The following is a 16430-nucleotide window of genomic DNA, read 5'->3' as shown; positions in this document are numbered from 1 at the left end:
ACCCTTCTGTCTATTCTTGATCCTCACCTCAACTAGTGAGGAATAAAACAATTGAGAAAATATTCCCTACCAAACTTGAAACTAATCAAATTAAAACTTTCTGGATAGGCAAGCACAAGATCAAAAATTGTTCCCCAAAACTCTTCATCTTTGACATCAGTCTGATTTGAGAATATTATTTCCATAAACCATTGAAGAATAGAATTTTTATATCCTAATAGGAATTCTTCACGACTATGAAACCATGAAAGATTTTTTTTAAAAGAGTCTAATATAATATGACAAAATTTGATCAAAGTTCTACAAGAATCTGAGTCTCTGCAGCAGACATTTCTTGGTGGAGTCCTTGGTATTCAGCCTCCTGAAAGCACTTGATTTTTGGGCCCCATTTCCTGCTTCTTAGGGGAACTTTTCACAGAGTTAAGTGCTAAAATTCCTACTCAGTATAGTTTCTCCGTTACATTTTCACACATACTTAAAAGGTTTCGTACCCAACTCCACCATCTTTGCTTCATGAGAAAAATTAAGAAAACACAGAAAACAGAAACAACCTACATCAGACAAAGAAAAAATGCTTCAGTGAAATATATAAGCAGAAAAAAAAATGAGCTTGTGGGGAAAATGAAGGGGCAATTTAATCTTCAGAAATGGGGGAACAGGTGACAAAGAGCAGAGCTGAGAAAGATCCAGAGCTAAGGAGGAAAATCAATAATCCTGAAAAATCATTAGGATTCTATATGCAACTTCACTCCTCCTGACACAGTGGTCTTCATCCTGACTGCTCCTTAGCGTCACTTGGGAAGGATTAAGAGCACTCTGAGACCTGAAGGCAAACCTCCAGAAACCGGTTTAGGTTCAACTGATTAAGGATGGACCCTGAAGTTCTCTCTCCCTGGAAGATTCTGGATGTAGAAACTAATCCCATGTAAGCATCTGCTATTCTCCCACATCATCAGGGCATCTGGGACTGGAGGGGCCATGAACCTGCTTTGAAGAACTTACAAGTACCACAGAAGGTTTAAACCTGAGTTCCATGTTACATATCATACTTCTAAGAAAATTCTTTATGAACCCAAGCTCTTGAGACTCCAAAGATGAAATTCAGATCTTTCATTCGAAACCACAGGAAAAAAATAAATGTTTATAAAATAAAGTATTTACAAAATAAAAGTATGAATTGAAATTTGTAATGTTACATCTAAAGAGGGAGAATTATTATAATGGAACAAGGATACCAGTCTTCTTTAAAAATAGCCTCTTTTGTTGATTTGACTTTGGAATTGTGAAAACATTACAGAGAATTGTAATTATAAAACAATCAAGTTTTCAAAATCAATTCCTAAAATTTCAGAGTAAAATTAAACAAAAACTATACCCACCAAGTAGGTTGGCAGTTACACAAAAACAAATTATTAAAAGCGGTTTTTAAAAAAAATTTGAAAACACATTCCCTGTGTGATATGCCTATCTAAGAACAACATCAACAGCAACAACAACAACAATATGCTTCCAAAAGTCACATTATGGTTAATAGTGTTAATATTATAATATTTTTAAATGAATAATTACGTCAGTATCATTGAGAACTGGGATTCACTGAAATTGCTTAGTCATGTCCAACTCTGTGACCCCAGGGACTAGAGCCTGCCAGGCTCCTCTATCCATGGAATTTTCCTGGCAAGAATACTGGAGTGGGTTGCCATGCCCTCCTCCAGGGGAGCTTCCCAACCCAAAAATCGAACCCAGGTCTCCCATGCTGCAGGCAGACTCTTTACCATCTGAGCCACCAGTAGGCATGGAAGAAAAGAGAAAAGATGATGAGAGGAAAAGAGATACCAACATAAGAGTAAAAGATAAAGTAAAAGCACTACTGTCCTGAATCTGATTTAGATTGGAAATACCCATATAAGCTCAAGGTCTGTTTACTATAAACAATGTATTCTAGCTTTGTCCAATGAAAAAGCTAAGAAACAATAGCCAACTCAACAGCAATGAGCACCCCTAGTGCCCAGACCATAGTCTCTAAATACCATTTCCCACTAGAAGGAGCCATGGCTGCTTGGAGAAATGGAGACTCCAGGGCTGGGGCAAATTTGTACTTAAAATGCACAGCTTTTTTTGTGTGTAACGATAGGCCAGAAACTTCTTGTCAAACCAGAAAGCAAAAAATTAGCAAAGACTTCTACAGTTTGCACAAAAGACAGGAGTCCTGGGAAGAGACCTATTCTATCCTTAATGGCAGAGCTCGGTTTCACAAAGGGCTTAGAAAACTCACTGCTGTTTACAGGCCATCCTGGCAGAACAAGAACTTGAGAAAAGTCACATCTAAAAGTCAACTTTTCTGGACAGTAATTAAAAGTTTCACTCTAAGAAGAATTTTGAATTTTTCACCATTATGAAAGCAATTTTTTAAAAAGGAGTCACCTATTTCCTTGACTTATTAAAGAAAATGGATTGAGGGGGATTGGAGGATGAGTGAAATAGGTGAGGGAGATGAAGAGGCACAAACTTCCAGTTATGGGAATGTAATTTACAACATAGGAAATATAGTCAATAACACTGGAATAACTTTGTATGGTGACAGAGGGTAACTAGACTGATCAGGGTGATCATTTTATAATGTACAAAAATATTGAATTACTACACTGTACACTTGAAACTAATATTGTAAGTCAATCATCCTTCAATTAAAAAAAAAGTTTTCAATGAGACAATAAAAATACAGTATTTTTTAAAATGAATTGAAAAGCATCACCCTCAAGTATGTCTCAAGGTCATCACTGTGGATATTACTAACACCTAATGGCTAATGCTAAGCTCTCAAGAACCAGCAGGGCGCACACAGCAGGTTTGCTCTGCAGGTCCCTGTCTGCTTGGCTCAGAGCCCCCTCCTCCTCTCCCTGCTGTGTGGTCCTCAGTGGTTGCTCTGAGCCCACAGCATCTTTGCCACCAGCAGCCACTTCCCAGCCTCCCGGGTTGAGCAGAAGTAAGGGACACATGGAAGAAAGGGTTGGGAAATAAATGCAAAGACCACTCAGCTCCTGGGGAACCAGCCCTGAGTCCAGGCACAAAGCCCACTTTGGGACGCAGAGGGTTCTGCTTACTTCCTGCCCATCAGCTGAGCTCCAAATCGAAAACTTACACAAATATGTGCCTTCTTATAGTCTCTACCTAAAACAGAGACAACCAGCAAAAGTGGCCTTGGACAAAGGTCAGTGATTAGACAAAACCGGCCATTTCTAAGGTTCCCAGGAAGAGGACATAAACTCTGGTCACTTCTCCCCACTCAGGGTAGGGAGTGAGGGAACCCACTGAGGCTCTTCAAGGTCACCCCATTTACACACCAGCAGGTGGAGACCTCACCTCTCAGAGAGAAGCCCTGATGACCTGGGGAGATGATCTCTGTGTCTCTGGCCTAGGAGGAGTCTTTAGGATCCTCCTCTCTACCCTGAGGGGCCCAGGCAGGAGGAGACCTATTCTCCTCCTCACCCAAGATCCCCATGAAGGTACACACAGGGGCCAGGCATGCAGGGAACTCACTGGCTGGTCTATTTAGGGGAGACCTGCACATGCTCCAGGTTGAACAATAGCCTGGTACTTGTTCCCCCAAGCATTATGGGCACTCCTCAATTCTCACAGGACAAAGGTTTCACACTTTGAAATCCTAACCCTTAAAGCTTCACCCTGGACTGGCATCACCCTGCCTCTTCCCATTGGTGCTTCCAGGAGTGACTGCGCTGTGGTTGGTCACAGCACTGTCTGGGAATCATGGGTAACCCATGTGTCATTCTGTGCACCAGAGGAATTAAGAGGGCAGGAGGTCATAAAGTAAATGTGTTCATGTTTTAGAGAGGCGGAGCCTGGTGGGTTGACGTCTATGGGGTCGCACAGAGTCGGACACGACTGAAGCGACTTAGCAGCAGCAAGCTGAGTTTAGATCTTCTGCTATCTAAAATTATCACCGGTGGTAATGAGGGGAAGGTTAAAGGGCTCCTGGTCTATCTGAACACAGCATGATGTTGCTTCTAGCATCAACATCCTAGTCAAATCTGGCATCCAGGTGACATGGACACCTGAACTCTACCCTCATTTAGGATCCCAAATCTGACTTCCTGACCCAATTACCTGGGAGATGACAGATTCTCTGTCTCTCCAGTTGTGTGGGGCGGACTTCACCTACCCAGCTGCCACTGCCCACAATGCCCTTCAGTACAACACAGTCTTTATACAAGAGCCATGCTGTCCACTTGTAAACCACCTGGCCCACCCACCTCACTCCCAACACAATGGACTGACGACAGCTCACACCTTCTCCACCTAAAACCCCCCTTTCACAGCAACTACATCTTCCATCCCTCCTGCTCTCACACACTCACAGCCCGCCCGTGTCCCTGAGGCAGCGCTAAGGGACCACGGAGAGCAGGAGCCACCCAGGGGGTCTGCAGCAGACCTCCAGCAGGTTCAGCCAGAAGAGGGGGCTGCCAGCACTGTGTCCTCAGCTGGAAGTGTCTCACTGGGGGGCCTTGACCCAGGATCTTCAGGGTCATGGAGGTCACTGACCTCACAGCTTTCTGCCTTTGGTTTTCTCCTGCACATCCCCTCCTACACCAATCCCAGCTACCAAGACTCTCCCTTCAACCAGCAAACCACCCCCCACAGTCAGGACTGAAACCAGCACAGATGGTGCACGGATTCTCCACAATTCATGGTGAAGCTGGAGCTCCTCCCCACAGGTGAACTCTGGCCTGGGTGAACTGGCCCACGGGGAGGGTGCAGCCCAGGAAGGAGCTATGCAGCTCCTGCCCAGATGCAGGGCCCCAGGTCCTGTTCCACTGGAACAGGAGAGGTGATGATCCCTTCTTAGGAAAACATTTATTAGATGTGTCCTGGGCAAGTTAACAATTGCTTGCTGAGTGACTATAAAGTGTCTTAGGTTTTGGGCTCAGGTCCAAGATTACTTCCTCCAAAGCAGGAGGCACATATTCCTTGAGGTTTTAGGATCTTCTTTTTCTCAAGGATCACTTTTAGCATTTATATCATTTACTGAGCACTAACAACGTCCTAAGTAAGTAAAGTCACTCAGTCATGTCTGACTCTCTGCGACCCCATGGACTGTAGCCTACCAGGCTTCTCTGTCCATGGGATTTTCCAGGCAAGAGTACTGGAGTGGGTTGCCATTTCCTTCTAGTATGGTATAAAATGTCTTTTCTTGTCAGTGCTATCCTTCCACAATACTATGTTTCAATTGGTTAAAAGAAAACTATTAGCTTGGCAAAAAGTTCATTCAAGTTTTGCCATAAGCTGTTATGGGGAACCTGAAAGAATTTTCTGGCCAACCCAATAGTAATCCCCTGAAGCGTTTGTCTTTAAGCACCTCTCCATTCTAAAAGTAAATACAACCACTGAACTCCATCCTGATTCAGAGACAAGTTTTATCTTCAGACCTTAAACCACTGTCCTCTCTCCCCACCATCTCATCCATCTCAGTACTGATCTGCATACACTAAGAAGCAATGCACAGTATGTAAAAGCTTCTACCTCAAGAAACGCAAGTAGTCCCAAAACTAAATAGAATTTCCAGTAACACTTGACGATTGCTCTCATTAAAGAAGGCTGCCGTGCGTCTCTCTTGGCTCTCAAAACCTCTCGATCCCAGTACCTGTGATGAGAAGCAGAGCACAGTGAAGAGCAGCCTGGCTACAGGTGAGACGGGGGAGGGGCGGAGAGGGAGCTGAGCCTTTCCTGCAGGCGCTCTGCGGCGGCCCCATAGGTGCTGGCTAACTGGTCACAGGGCTCCTGAAGGATGAGCAGTGTAGACCGAAGCACCAGAAAAAGCACCAGACCAGGCCTTGAGAAAGAAGTCTTAGTCTCAGAAAACAAGTTCCTGCCAAGCTTTGCTAGACTCACAGGTTATGACCCACTCAGGAGGGCAGACACTTTCCTCCAGGGGCCCCACCTCCAGGGACAGAGCTTGGTCTTCAGGGCCATGGCTGTGAGCTCCCTCCACTTGCACAGATGCACAGGGAACACAGGCTCCCCCAGCCTCCAACATGGACTAAGCCCGGGGTCAGCCTGAGAGGGTGAGCATGCAGTGTCAGGGGAGGAAGCTCCAGGGAACCCAAAGGAAGCAAAGCCTCCCCCCACACATAAACCCCTTTTGCCCCACCTGGAAATTCTCACTCTCCCTCCCTTGTCCCTGCTTCCTGTGCTCACCCTTGCAGCTCTTCTCCAAGGCGCTGGGAGCGATCTTCTGGAAGCACTGAGTACAGGTCATCTTGTTTTAATTTCCGTTCATAACCAATTTTAAACAAGGGGTTTAGCCACCTGTTAAAAATTAAAAGGACAGTGACATATATCTAAATTATACAGCTCTAATTAGAATCCTACATTGATGGGCTTTGTTAAAAAAAAAAAAAAAACTATATTTTAAATATATAGTGATATGATGGAATAATTAGACATGTGTTTACACACTCACACACAGACACATACACACTCCCTAACGCTGTAGGCTGAGAGGCCCCGGAAGCAATGACACACTGGTAGCAAAGAGCATTCTAGCCCCCCAATCTTGGGCTTTTGTTTAACATACACAATTTTTTTCTTGTGGGAAGGACTTTTAAAGTCTACTCTCGTATCACCTTTCAAGTATTCAATACAGTAGGATTAATTATAGTCACCAAACTGGACATTATACCTTCATGAAAGTCAAAGTTGCTCAGTCGTGTCCAACTCTTTGCGATCCCGTGGACTGTACAGTCCATGGAATTCTCCAGGCCAGAATACTGGAGTGGGTAGACTTTCCCTTCTCCAGGGGATCTTCCCAACCCAGGGATCAAACTCGGGTCTCTCGCATTCCAGACAGGAATTCCATGAACTGTATAGTCCATGGGGTTGCAAAGAGTCAGACACAACAGGGGGACTTTCACTTTCATGAGGATGTAATGTGCAGTCTGGTGGCTATAGTTAATCTACTGTATAACTTATTTTATAATGGAACTTTGTGTTCTTTGGCGCCCTTCACCCAGTTCTTGGCTTTTTAATATCCTTCTTCCCTAGAAGGAACCAACTGAAGAACTGGCTGATTCCAAGTTTGGGGTTGTGTGTGTCAGCACCTGATAGATATAAACACCTGACATGAAGCTTTGGAGACATCCATGTCAAAGACATTCATCTCTGGTGAACATGTGACAGCTACACAACGAGATAAAGGGCCAGGCCACCCCACCCGTGAAGTCACCGCTTTCAGAAAGCTCTGGTTGACCTGATAACAGACCATCTCACTGACTGCTTGCTTCTCCCTTCCCGTACTTTAATTCCCGCTCTTATTTTTTAAATTCACCAATAAAGAGGGAAACTTTAAAATCCTAGACACCCAACTCTCAACCTCAAAAAGGGGGAACCCCAAGTCCATTCTTGCTCATGAGCTCTCTCTACCCAGGACCTCTCTGTGTCACCCCAGGGGTGCCTTGTACCCTCCAGGGCATGTGAGTGATACACCTTGGCATTTCAAAGTTCCCTGATGGTTCTTTCTGAGACTTGTCTCACAATCTTAAGAACCACAAGGGCTGATCCAGCCACAACACTGACTGCAAAAGGAGAATTTCTCTGGGGGCTGCTCATAACTAGTATGAGCCCTGGTGAGCAGAGCCCCAGGCAATCCTGGCAAAAGCCTCACTGTCTACAGGCCAAGACCAACAGGCAGAGAGAGTCCAAGATAGGTCTGGGACATCTTGTGCCATAAAATAAGGAAGTGTTCAAGAAATCATGAGAATGTGCAGGAAGAACAGAGATGCTTGAATGGCTCTTACTAGACAAATCTGGGATACTTTGAGCATCAGAACAAACAAATGGCAATGAGCCTTAACCCAGTAAATAATGAAAGAATCAATGAATCTGTAGTGCTACATACACAGGAGAGAAAGGAAAGCTCTTGCAAATAAATGCAAACAAACATAAAAGAAGTCATCAGTTATTTTAAGCTGTGTACATAACTAAAAATGTGCTATACTGAATAATTTTTAAGTGCAAGATATTTTTTATCTTTATATGAGGAAAATCACTTGGGAAATTGTTTTGTGATTTAATCTGTAAACTATGTATCCCAAGACATGTCTGTTCTATATAGATGCTTAGTCCCTTGTGCAAATCAAGTGCTGGTCAAAAAGACTGCTGAAATTTTATATGCTTACTGATATTTTATACTTTTTTATCCTGAATGTCCTGTAAAGTTATAAGTCTGCACAATAAAAATGTTTAACAACTCAGAAAAAAAAAAAAAGGAACAATCAAGTCAGAAAATCATCAGTGGAAATTAAAAATAGTGTGTGAAAGTTTGAAGCAGAAGATGATATTTACATAATCTCAACTTATCTCTCTGCAGTTATTTATTATAAAGGGAAAAAAACAGTAACTGTACAGAGGATCCCACCAAAAAACCTATTCAGATCGATTATGCATTATTTAAATGATAATAGTTACTGTGTAGAGACAGTTCATTGGTAAACACCATTTTACTGATGGGCCTCGGTAAATTTCCAAGGCCAGACCATAAAAACCCATGGACAGAGATCAAACCAGTCAGTCCTAAAGGAAATCAACTCTGAATATTCATAGAAAGGCCTGATGCCAAAGTTCCAATACTTTGGCCAAGCTGATGCAAAAAGCTGACTGATTGGAAAAGAAACCCGGATGCTGGGAAAGATTGAAGGCAAAAGGAGAAGAGGACAGCAGAAGATGAGATGGTTAGATAACATCACCAACTCAGTGGACATGAATTTGGGCAAACTCTAGGAGACAGTAAAGGACAAGGAAGCCCGGTGTGTTGGTCCATGGGGTCGCACAGTTGGATATGGCTGAACGACTGAATAACAGCAATGACAGAGATCACAGTTCTTCTATCCTGTTATTCCAAGGACAGCATGGGTACAAGTGCTCAAGAACTATTTGTTGAATGTATGAATATCCATGAGTCATTAAAGAAGCAATAAGATAGACTGAACTTCAGATTTTGCTAATCCGGGTACCTTGGCACCTTTAAAGAACCCTGGTCCAGGAGTCAGAAATCTGGACTCTAATCCCAGCAGTGGTGCTGAGCACCCAGGGCCTCAACTGTCCTCTGCTCCACTTCATTCCAGTTCAGCTTCTCCATGACCTCCAACATCTCTAGGTCTCAGTTTCCTTTCAAAACAACAGTGTATATCTAGGAGATTTACCACTAAGCAGGTTTGAAACATGTTGAGTGATTTATTCCACACTTGTCCCCTACAGAAAATGCTCAGGGAATCAGCACCAGGACTTACCCAGATGATGATATCCTGCCCCCAAAGTGAAAGCATTAGTCACTCAGTTGTGTCTGACTCTTTGCAACCCCCTGGTCTGTCCACCGATTTCTCTAGGCAAGAATACAGGAGTGGGTAGCCATTCCCTTCTCCAGGGGATCTTTCTGACCCAGGTTCTCCTGCATTACAGACAGATTTTTTACCATCTGAGCTACAAGGGAAGCCAACAAAAGACCCTCTTTAAAATTCTGCTTGAAGAGGAAAAGATGTTCAACATCAAAACATCTTTGGATCCTGATTCCTTCCTAACTTTTGATAGTTGACATTTATTTATAGCATTAAATAATGTTCAAAATGTGGTATTTATTTTTTTCTTTTTTTCATTTATTTTTATTAGTTGGAGGCTAATTACTTTACAATATTGTAGTGGTTTTTACCATACATTGACATGAATCAGCCATGGATTTACATGTGTTCCCCATCCCATCCCTCTGGGTCTTCCCAGTGCATCAGCCCTGAGCACTTGTCTCATGCATCCAACCTGGGCTGGTGATCTGTTTCACCCTTGATAGTATTTTTTAATTAAACTTTTTATTTTGTATAGGAGTATATCCAACAGACAACGTGATAGTTTCAGGAGGACAGCAAAGAGACTGAGCCATACATACACTTGTATCCATTCTCCTTCAAACCCTGCTCCAATCCAGGCTGCCACATAAAATTGAGCAGTTCCCTGTGCAATACAGTAGGTCCTTGTTGGTTATCCATCCTAAATACAGCAGTGTGTACATGTCCCTACCAAACTGCCTAACTATTCCTTTCCCCCATCACTCTCCCTGGCAACCATAAGTTCATTCTCTAAAGTCTGAGAGTCTGTGTCTGTCAAAATGTGATATTTAATTGAAACGTATGCAGTCTTTCACTTTTGTTTAATACAGTTTATTGCTAATTAGGATGTGATGCATATCCATGACCATATATTTTGGTGCATCTTTCCTTTTTCCAAATTCCCAGAAGTAGAATAATTAGTGAAGGGGTGAATTGTTTTCCATTAGGTTCAGACCAATTTGCCCTCTTAACAGCTGTTTTTGAGCTTATTTCATTGTCACCTTTGAGTACCTGATACAGTTTTTCTGGGCCTAAAGTTAAAAATAATTCAAACCATTTTAATTTGAATTTATTTGACTTACACGTGCTCAGTCACTCAGTCCTGTTTGACTCTTTAAAACCCCACGGACTGTAGCCTGTCAGACTCCTCTGTCCATGGTATTTTCCAGGAAAGAACACAAGAGTGGGTTGCCATTTAATTCATAGAGATGGAACATTTTTTATGTCTCTTTATCATTTATTTGTCTTTCTTCAAATGTCTGTTAATATATTTTTTCTATAGAACATTTACATTTTTGAAATAACTTGTAATCATGCATATAATACTTTTTCAGATTTTCATTTGTTCTTTAGAGGTTTTAAATTATATATCATTAAATAAAATCAAGCTTTTCTTTTTCATTTCTCCTGCTGCTTTTGTAGTATGTCTTTTAAGAATCCTAATGTCATCTAAATCTGTTTCATTTTTGCTTTTTTCTTATTTTATTTCTAACAGTAAAGGCAGCTAGCATTTTTTTTTTTTTTTTTTTTTTTAGTTTTTGATATAGGATAGGCCTCATTTTTTCCTAAAACATTCCATTCTCCCATTACAGTTTACTGAATTTTTCTTATTCCTCACTATTGGAAATAAGAAACATAGTTAATGAAGCATGTCCAGCTGGGGATTGGATTGTCCAGTCCCTTGACACTTTGTCCTCACTGCAGCCTCAGGGGTGAGCTCTGCATTTCTCTCCACCCTCGTCCCTGAGGCCAGCAGATTGGGGTTGAGGGCAGGACCTGTCCTCAGAGATGAGGGTGGGGCAGGACCTTGGACCATATGTACTTGGTCCATCAGGAAGCTGTTAAATCCTTGCTCCCCTGACATTGGCCATGTCTCAGTGAACTTTCCCCTTGCAAAGGGAGTGTGGATGTGGAAACTGTCTGGTGTCAAGACAGACTCTCTGAAGACACTTTTCAGAGAAGTTGATGACATGAGGGGGGATGTGAACTGGCTGAGTGCTGAGATGGTTTAGGGAGGTTGGTCCTGCTAGGCACTCAGTAACTATCGATGGTGAATGGATAGAAGTATTTAATTTCAAACTAGGATTCTTTGCACCATTTTCAGAATATCACTTGTTATTCTTCATTAATAGTCAGAAATCCACATGTTGTAGATGGAGGCTGGGTGAGCTCTCCAGGGCTCTTTCTCTGACCTTGACCTGTTCCCAGTAAGTGCTTAGTTTGATGAGTTTTGGTAATTTTATACAATAACCACAGCTTCAAGCAAGAAATAGAATATCCCAAAGGTATAGTTAAATTCACTGGTGTGTCCTTAAGGCAAAACAAATTGCCTAACAAATTTAAGTTAATCTGTAGTTTACTCTTGATTTTTTTTGGTCTTTATAGTTCTGTATCTGATCAGCCTGAGACTAGAGTCCTTTCAGAGGTGTCAAGTGGATAATTTGCCATTCGGAGTCTTGCATGGGTTCCCCAGTGTGTTGATTCCCTACCCTCTGTTGACCTGAAACAAATAGACTGTCAGATATTTCTTCAGCAAAGATGGGCTTATTCAAGATAAGCAGAGAATGGCAGTTTGAGGTTTTCATTTGTAGCGAGCCAAGTGTAAGTCCCCAAAGTGCCAGGGCTGGAGAGCACTTGTATAGAGGGGAAGAGGAAGTTGGGAGAGCTGTTACAGAGTCCATGGCTTTTCATTGGCTGAGTCCCTGCCAAGAAAGGAGAGGAATCTCTTCTTCCTGTTGGGCACTGCTATTGTTGTATCCTCATCTATCAAAGTTATCAGAGGCTTTCTACTGAGGACCACATGGGATTGCTCGAGCACTCTGTGGTGGTGATGACTGCTCTTTGTTTGGAAGGACTCGTCCTGTTCAGAGCATCACCGATCCTCCCAGCATCCCAGGGAGGTGTTCTCTCCAGGTGTTCTCCCCACTTTCCTGAGGCCAATACTAAGAGGTTATATGGCTAGTTCAAGGTTATATAACCAGGAAGTGGCAAAGTCTAGACTCTAACACAGGAACAACACTTCCAAATGAGGCATATCAGGTGCCATTTTTGTTTCGCATTAAATTTTTTAAAACTGTGGAAAATGCACACAACATAAAATTTACCATCTTGACGATTTTTCAAGCACACGGTTCAGTATTGTTAACTATCTTCACATTACTGTGTAACCAATTTCCATAACTCTTTTCATCCTGTACTAGTGTGCTATTAAAATACTAACTCCCCACTTCCCTTGCCCCCAGCCCTTGACAAGCACAAGGACACATTATTTCTCTTTGAATTTGACTGTTCTGAGGACTTCATGTAAATCAAATCGTAAAATATTTGTCCTTTGTGATACACCATTTTACAACCCCACCATCAGTGTGCAGGGTTCTATCTACATCCTTGCCAACACTATTGTTTCTTCCTTTTTTTCCCATGTGTGAGTTGGTGTCTTATTGTGGTGCATAACACAACAGGGTTAAGCAACTATCTGCCAAAAAAATTAACTCTAAAAAACCATGAGTTATAATTTTAATTAAAAAAAAAAATCTGTGCATGTGCAGATGTGCAAAGATTTCTAGGGTAAAGACTAAGAAATGACCAAAATATCAGCAAGTAGACCTAGCTAATAAAAACAAATCCTTATTCCTTTCTTCTTGTATGTGCTCAGTCATGTCCAACTCTTTGAAACCCTATCAACTGTAGCCCACCAGGCTCCATGCGATTCTCTAGGCAACAATAATGGTGTGGGTTGCCATTTCTTACACCAGGGAATCTTTCTAACCCAAGAATCAAACCTGCATCTCTTGTGTCTCCTGAACTGGCAGGTGGATTCTCTACCTCTGTGCCACCTATCTGGGAGGCCCTTCTTCTATAGTTTTTTTTCATAGAAATAGAAAAATATGTATCCTTTTCTAAAATTCACAATTTACAATAGTCAAAATGTATGCTTTCTCTTAGACTGTCAGTCCTACTTGTGCTGTGAAAACACTAAAACCCTAGTGCGGTCACTTGTATAAAGTCAGTAAGCTAGTTATTGCCATCATTTACAAATTGAGAAAGCAGATGAAATGTGAGAAGAAAAGCAAACACTCAGTGAGAAGATGAAAATTCAGTTTTTCTCTACAAGGTGGACCTTGTCTCTGGGCAGCACTTCCTGCCTGGGCTTATTTCAATTTCCAGTGGGGGAGACGAGGAAATCACAAGGGTACCTCACACTTTACAAACAAGATGGCAATTGTGGTCACCAACCAGCTTCACAAAGTCTGGACCCCTTTTTAAAAGTTAGCACTGAAGGAACAATACCAGTGGTTGGAGCGGCGTAAAGCAGAAGCCAGCCTCCACCTTCCATCAGAATTACCTGGAGCTTGTTTAACCCCACCTCCACCATTTCTAAATTTACAGAATTGGTCTAAAAGGACTGGAGGGGGGATTTGCATTTCTAACAAGCTCCCAGGTGTCAAGGATGCCACAGGTCTGAGAGCCATATTCTGAGAACAGCCACCCTAAAGCTTGATTATAGAGATGCTTCACGAGCATCATCTCCAACAGCAAGAACTTTAAGAACTTCCCTTGAGAAATTCCTGCCTACAAGATCAACGGTCTGTTTGCATTTGCCTTCTCCCTGCATTTAAGAACAAGTATCCAAAGAGAAGCAGCTCAGAATAGCAGTTACATACTGGGCTACACAGACTGCTGATTTGGGATCCAACTTTCACTATTAAGCTGTGTGATGCAGGCAAGTTACTCAAACTCTTAGAATTTGGGGGAGAATGGATATATGTGTAGGTATGACAGAGTCCCTTTCCTGTCCACATGAAACTATCACAACATTGTAAATTGGCTATACTCTAATATAAAATAAAGTTAAAAAAATTACTCAAACTCTCTGCTTAGGTGACTTCACATGTAAAATAAGAGGTAATAGCTCCTTCCAATTTAGCAGGAAAATTGGAATGGGGTCTACCCAAATCAATGAGAAGTCCTCATCTTCCCATTTCCATACATTTTGAACATCCACAAATAGAACATCCCTGGAGAGTTCCTTGCCCTGCCTCAAGTTAAGGAGAGGTGTCTCTACTTTGGTATCATTTACAGTTGTTGCTATTTAGTCACTCAGTCATGTCCAGCTCTTTTGCAACCCCATGGACTGTAGCGTACCAGGCTCCTCTGTCCATGGGATTTCCCAGGCAAGAATACTGAAGTGGATTGCCATCTCCTCCTCCAGGGAATCTTCCCCACCCAGGGATCAAACACACGTCTCCTGGTCTCCTGCTATGGCAGGCGAATTATTTACCACTGAGGCAACAGGGAAGCCCACACCCATATTTTCCCTTCTTGACCCTCTTTCCTTAAGGGCTATCAAATGGCCAAGAGATGTAGCCTCACACACTGAATAAACTACTATCAAAACATGCACACAAGTTTCTGTCTCCTAGGGATCCCCAAGGCCCTCCCACATAAAAACAAAAGAAATATCAGAATTTGTGGGAAAGATGAATGGTTTAGCATCCAGGAATGAAAGATATAATAATCACTCAAGTGTGATTAAACCCAAACGTTCCGCCCCGCCTAGTTAGTGGTCCCAGCTACAAGATGGAAAACTTCAGTTAAGAGCTTCATCTCTCTGAGCCCCTTTTCATCTGTGAGTTTCCTCCCAGCTCAGGGACCCTTGAGTGGTTTCAGGACCAGAGGACTCCTGGGCAGGACCACCTGCATCAAGACCCTGCACTGCTTCTGGAAAGCCTAGGGATGCAGATAAGACCCCACAGGCTTCAGGGAACCCATCCCCAGGGTGACTCTCAAAAGTGGAAGCAGAGACATTCACAGTAAGAAAAGCGGCTGGTCAAATACATCCTCCAGTCCTGTCAGTGTATCCCAGATAAAAGCAAAATGGTTCAAGAATCACATCCCCGTTCATTAAATAAAAAACAATAGTATTCTTACACACGTGAAATGTGTCACAACTAGATATCAGAATGAACAGTGAGAGATGCGCACGGAGAGAAAGAGGGAGGGAGACATGGTCACAGACACAGGGACAAGGGAGCCCGGTGCAGCTGGAACTCAGCCGCCGCCGTCACCTCAGGAATGTGGGGAAAGGTGGGGACATTATGGCAACAAGAGCAGGCCACTAATTAGACAAAAGAAGCTGTTCAGGGCTGTTCGTTTAGCGGGGAAAGTGAGAATTAGTTCAGAACTATGAATCCAGAGCTGTCCTGGGGAAGCCGGCTAAGGATGGAGTGCAGGGTCCGGTCCTTCTCCGGCTGGCGGTGACCCCCCTGGGCAGCCTGGGTTCTCAGCCTCCCTGCCTCCTGCTCCCGGGGCAGCGAGCTGCAAGGCAGGGAGACCCTGCGCTCCGCCACCAAGTCCCTCTTCCCGGTCCTGCTACCCCTTCCCGCCGCCCCACCCAGAGGGCGCAGACAGGAACCCCCGCGGCCGGCGTGGGGAGACCCCACCCGCTACAAGCACCCATCGGAAAGCGCTCCCTCGCCCTGACCCTCGACCCTCAGCCCCTGAGAGGGGTCAGCAGCGTCAGGCACTGGCCCTGAGGCAGTGGGGGTGTCACAGCCCAGGCGGGGGCTCACCAGGAGAACAGCCGGGAGCAGAAGTTCGCGTCCTGCAGCGGGTTGGGCTTCCCCTCCAGGGACACGGACTGCATCTTGCTGGCCTGTGGGGTGGGGGCAGCCGGGGCCACACGCAGGTGTGAGGCGAGGCCGCAGGCGCCGCTGATAGAGGCGGTGGGGGACCGCACAGCGCGGGGCGCAGGACCCCAGGTGCCCTTGTTCCCGCACTGGGCTGCAAACTCTACCAGAGGGCGCGGCTCTGAGCCCGGGCCCCCACCCAGAAGGTGGAGAGGGAGGGGCGGGCTGCAGCAGAAACGCCCCTCAGCTGTGGTGAAGACCGGCAGAAAGCTGGCAGAAGGAGATAGCAGCCTGCCCTCCGGGCGCTCTGCCCTCATCAGGACCAAACAAGGGCGCTGTGGGAAGGTCTCCAACTGGAACGGAGAGGGACCCTGGGGGGCCTTCCTGGGATAGACCCCACCCCACCGCGGGA

The 16430-nt window shown here is 44.0% G+C and overlaps 1 protein-coding gene across 1 annotated transcript in view; it reads right to left on the bottom strand.

Moving 5' to 3' along the window:
* LOC136144480 (ATP-binding cassette sub-family C member 4-like) overlaps positions 1-16035 on the bottom strand; it is a 108021-nt gene extending 91986 nt beyond the window's left edge. The window contains exons 1-3 of the mRNA XM_065902382.1: positions 15962-16035; positions 6214-6324; positions 5539-5659 (exon numbers count right to left, since the gene is read on the bottom strand). Of these exons, the coding sequence (XP_065758454.1) occupies positions 5539-5659; positions 6214-6324; positions 15962-16035 (306 nt within the window). The remainder of the gene's footprint in view (positions 1-5538; positions 5660-6213; positions 6325-15961) is intronic.
* Between the last annotated feature and the right edge of the window lie 395 nt (positions 16036-16430).

The sequence above is a fragment of the Muntiacus reevesi genome, chromosome 11 (genome assembly GCF_963930625.1).
Source record: "Muntiacus reevesi chromosome 11, mMunRee1.1, whole genome shotgun sequence".
Taxonomy (NCBI): Eukaryota; Metazoa; Chordata; class Mammalia; order Artiodactyla; family Cervidae; genus Muntiacus; species Muntiacus reevesi.
Note: the sequence above shows the minus strand (reverse complement) of the source record. Positions and strands in the feature narration are given on the sequence as shown.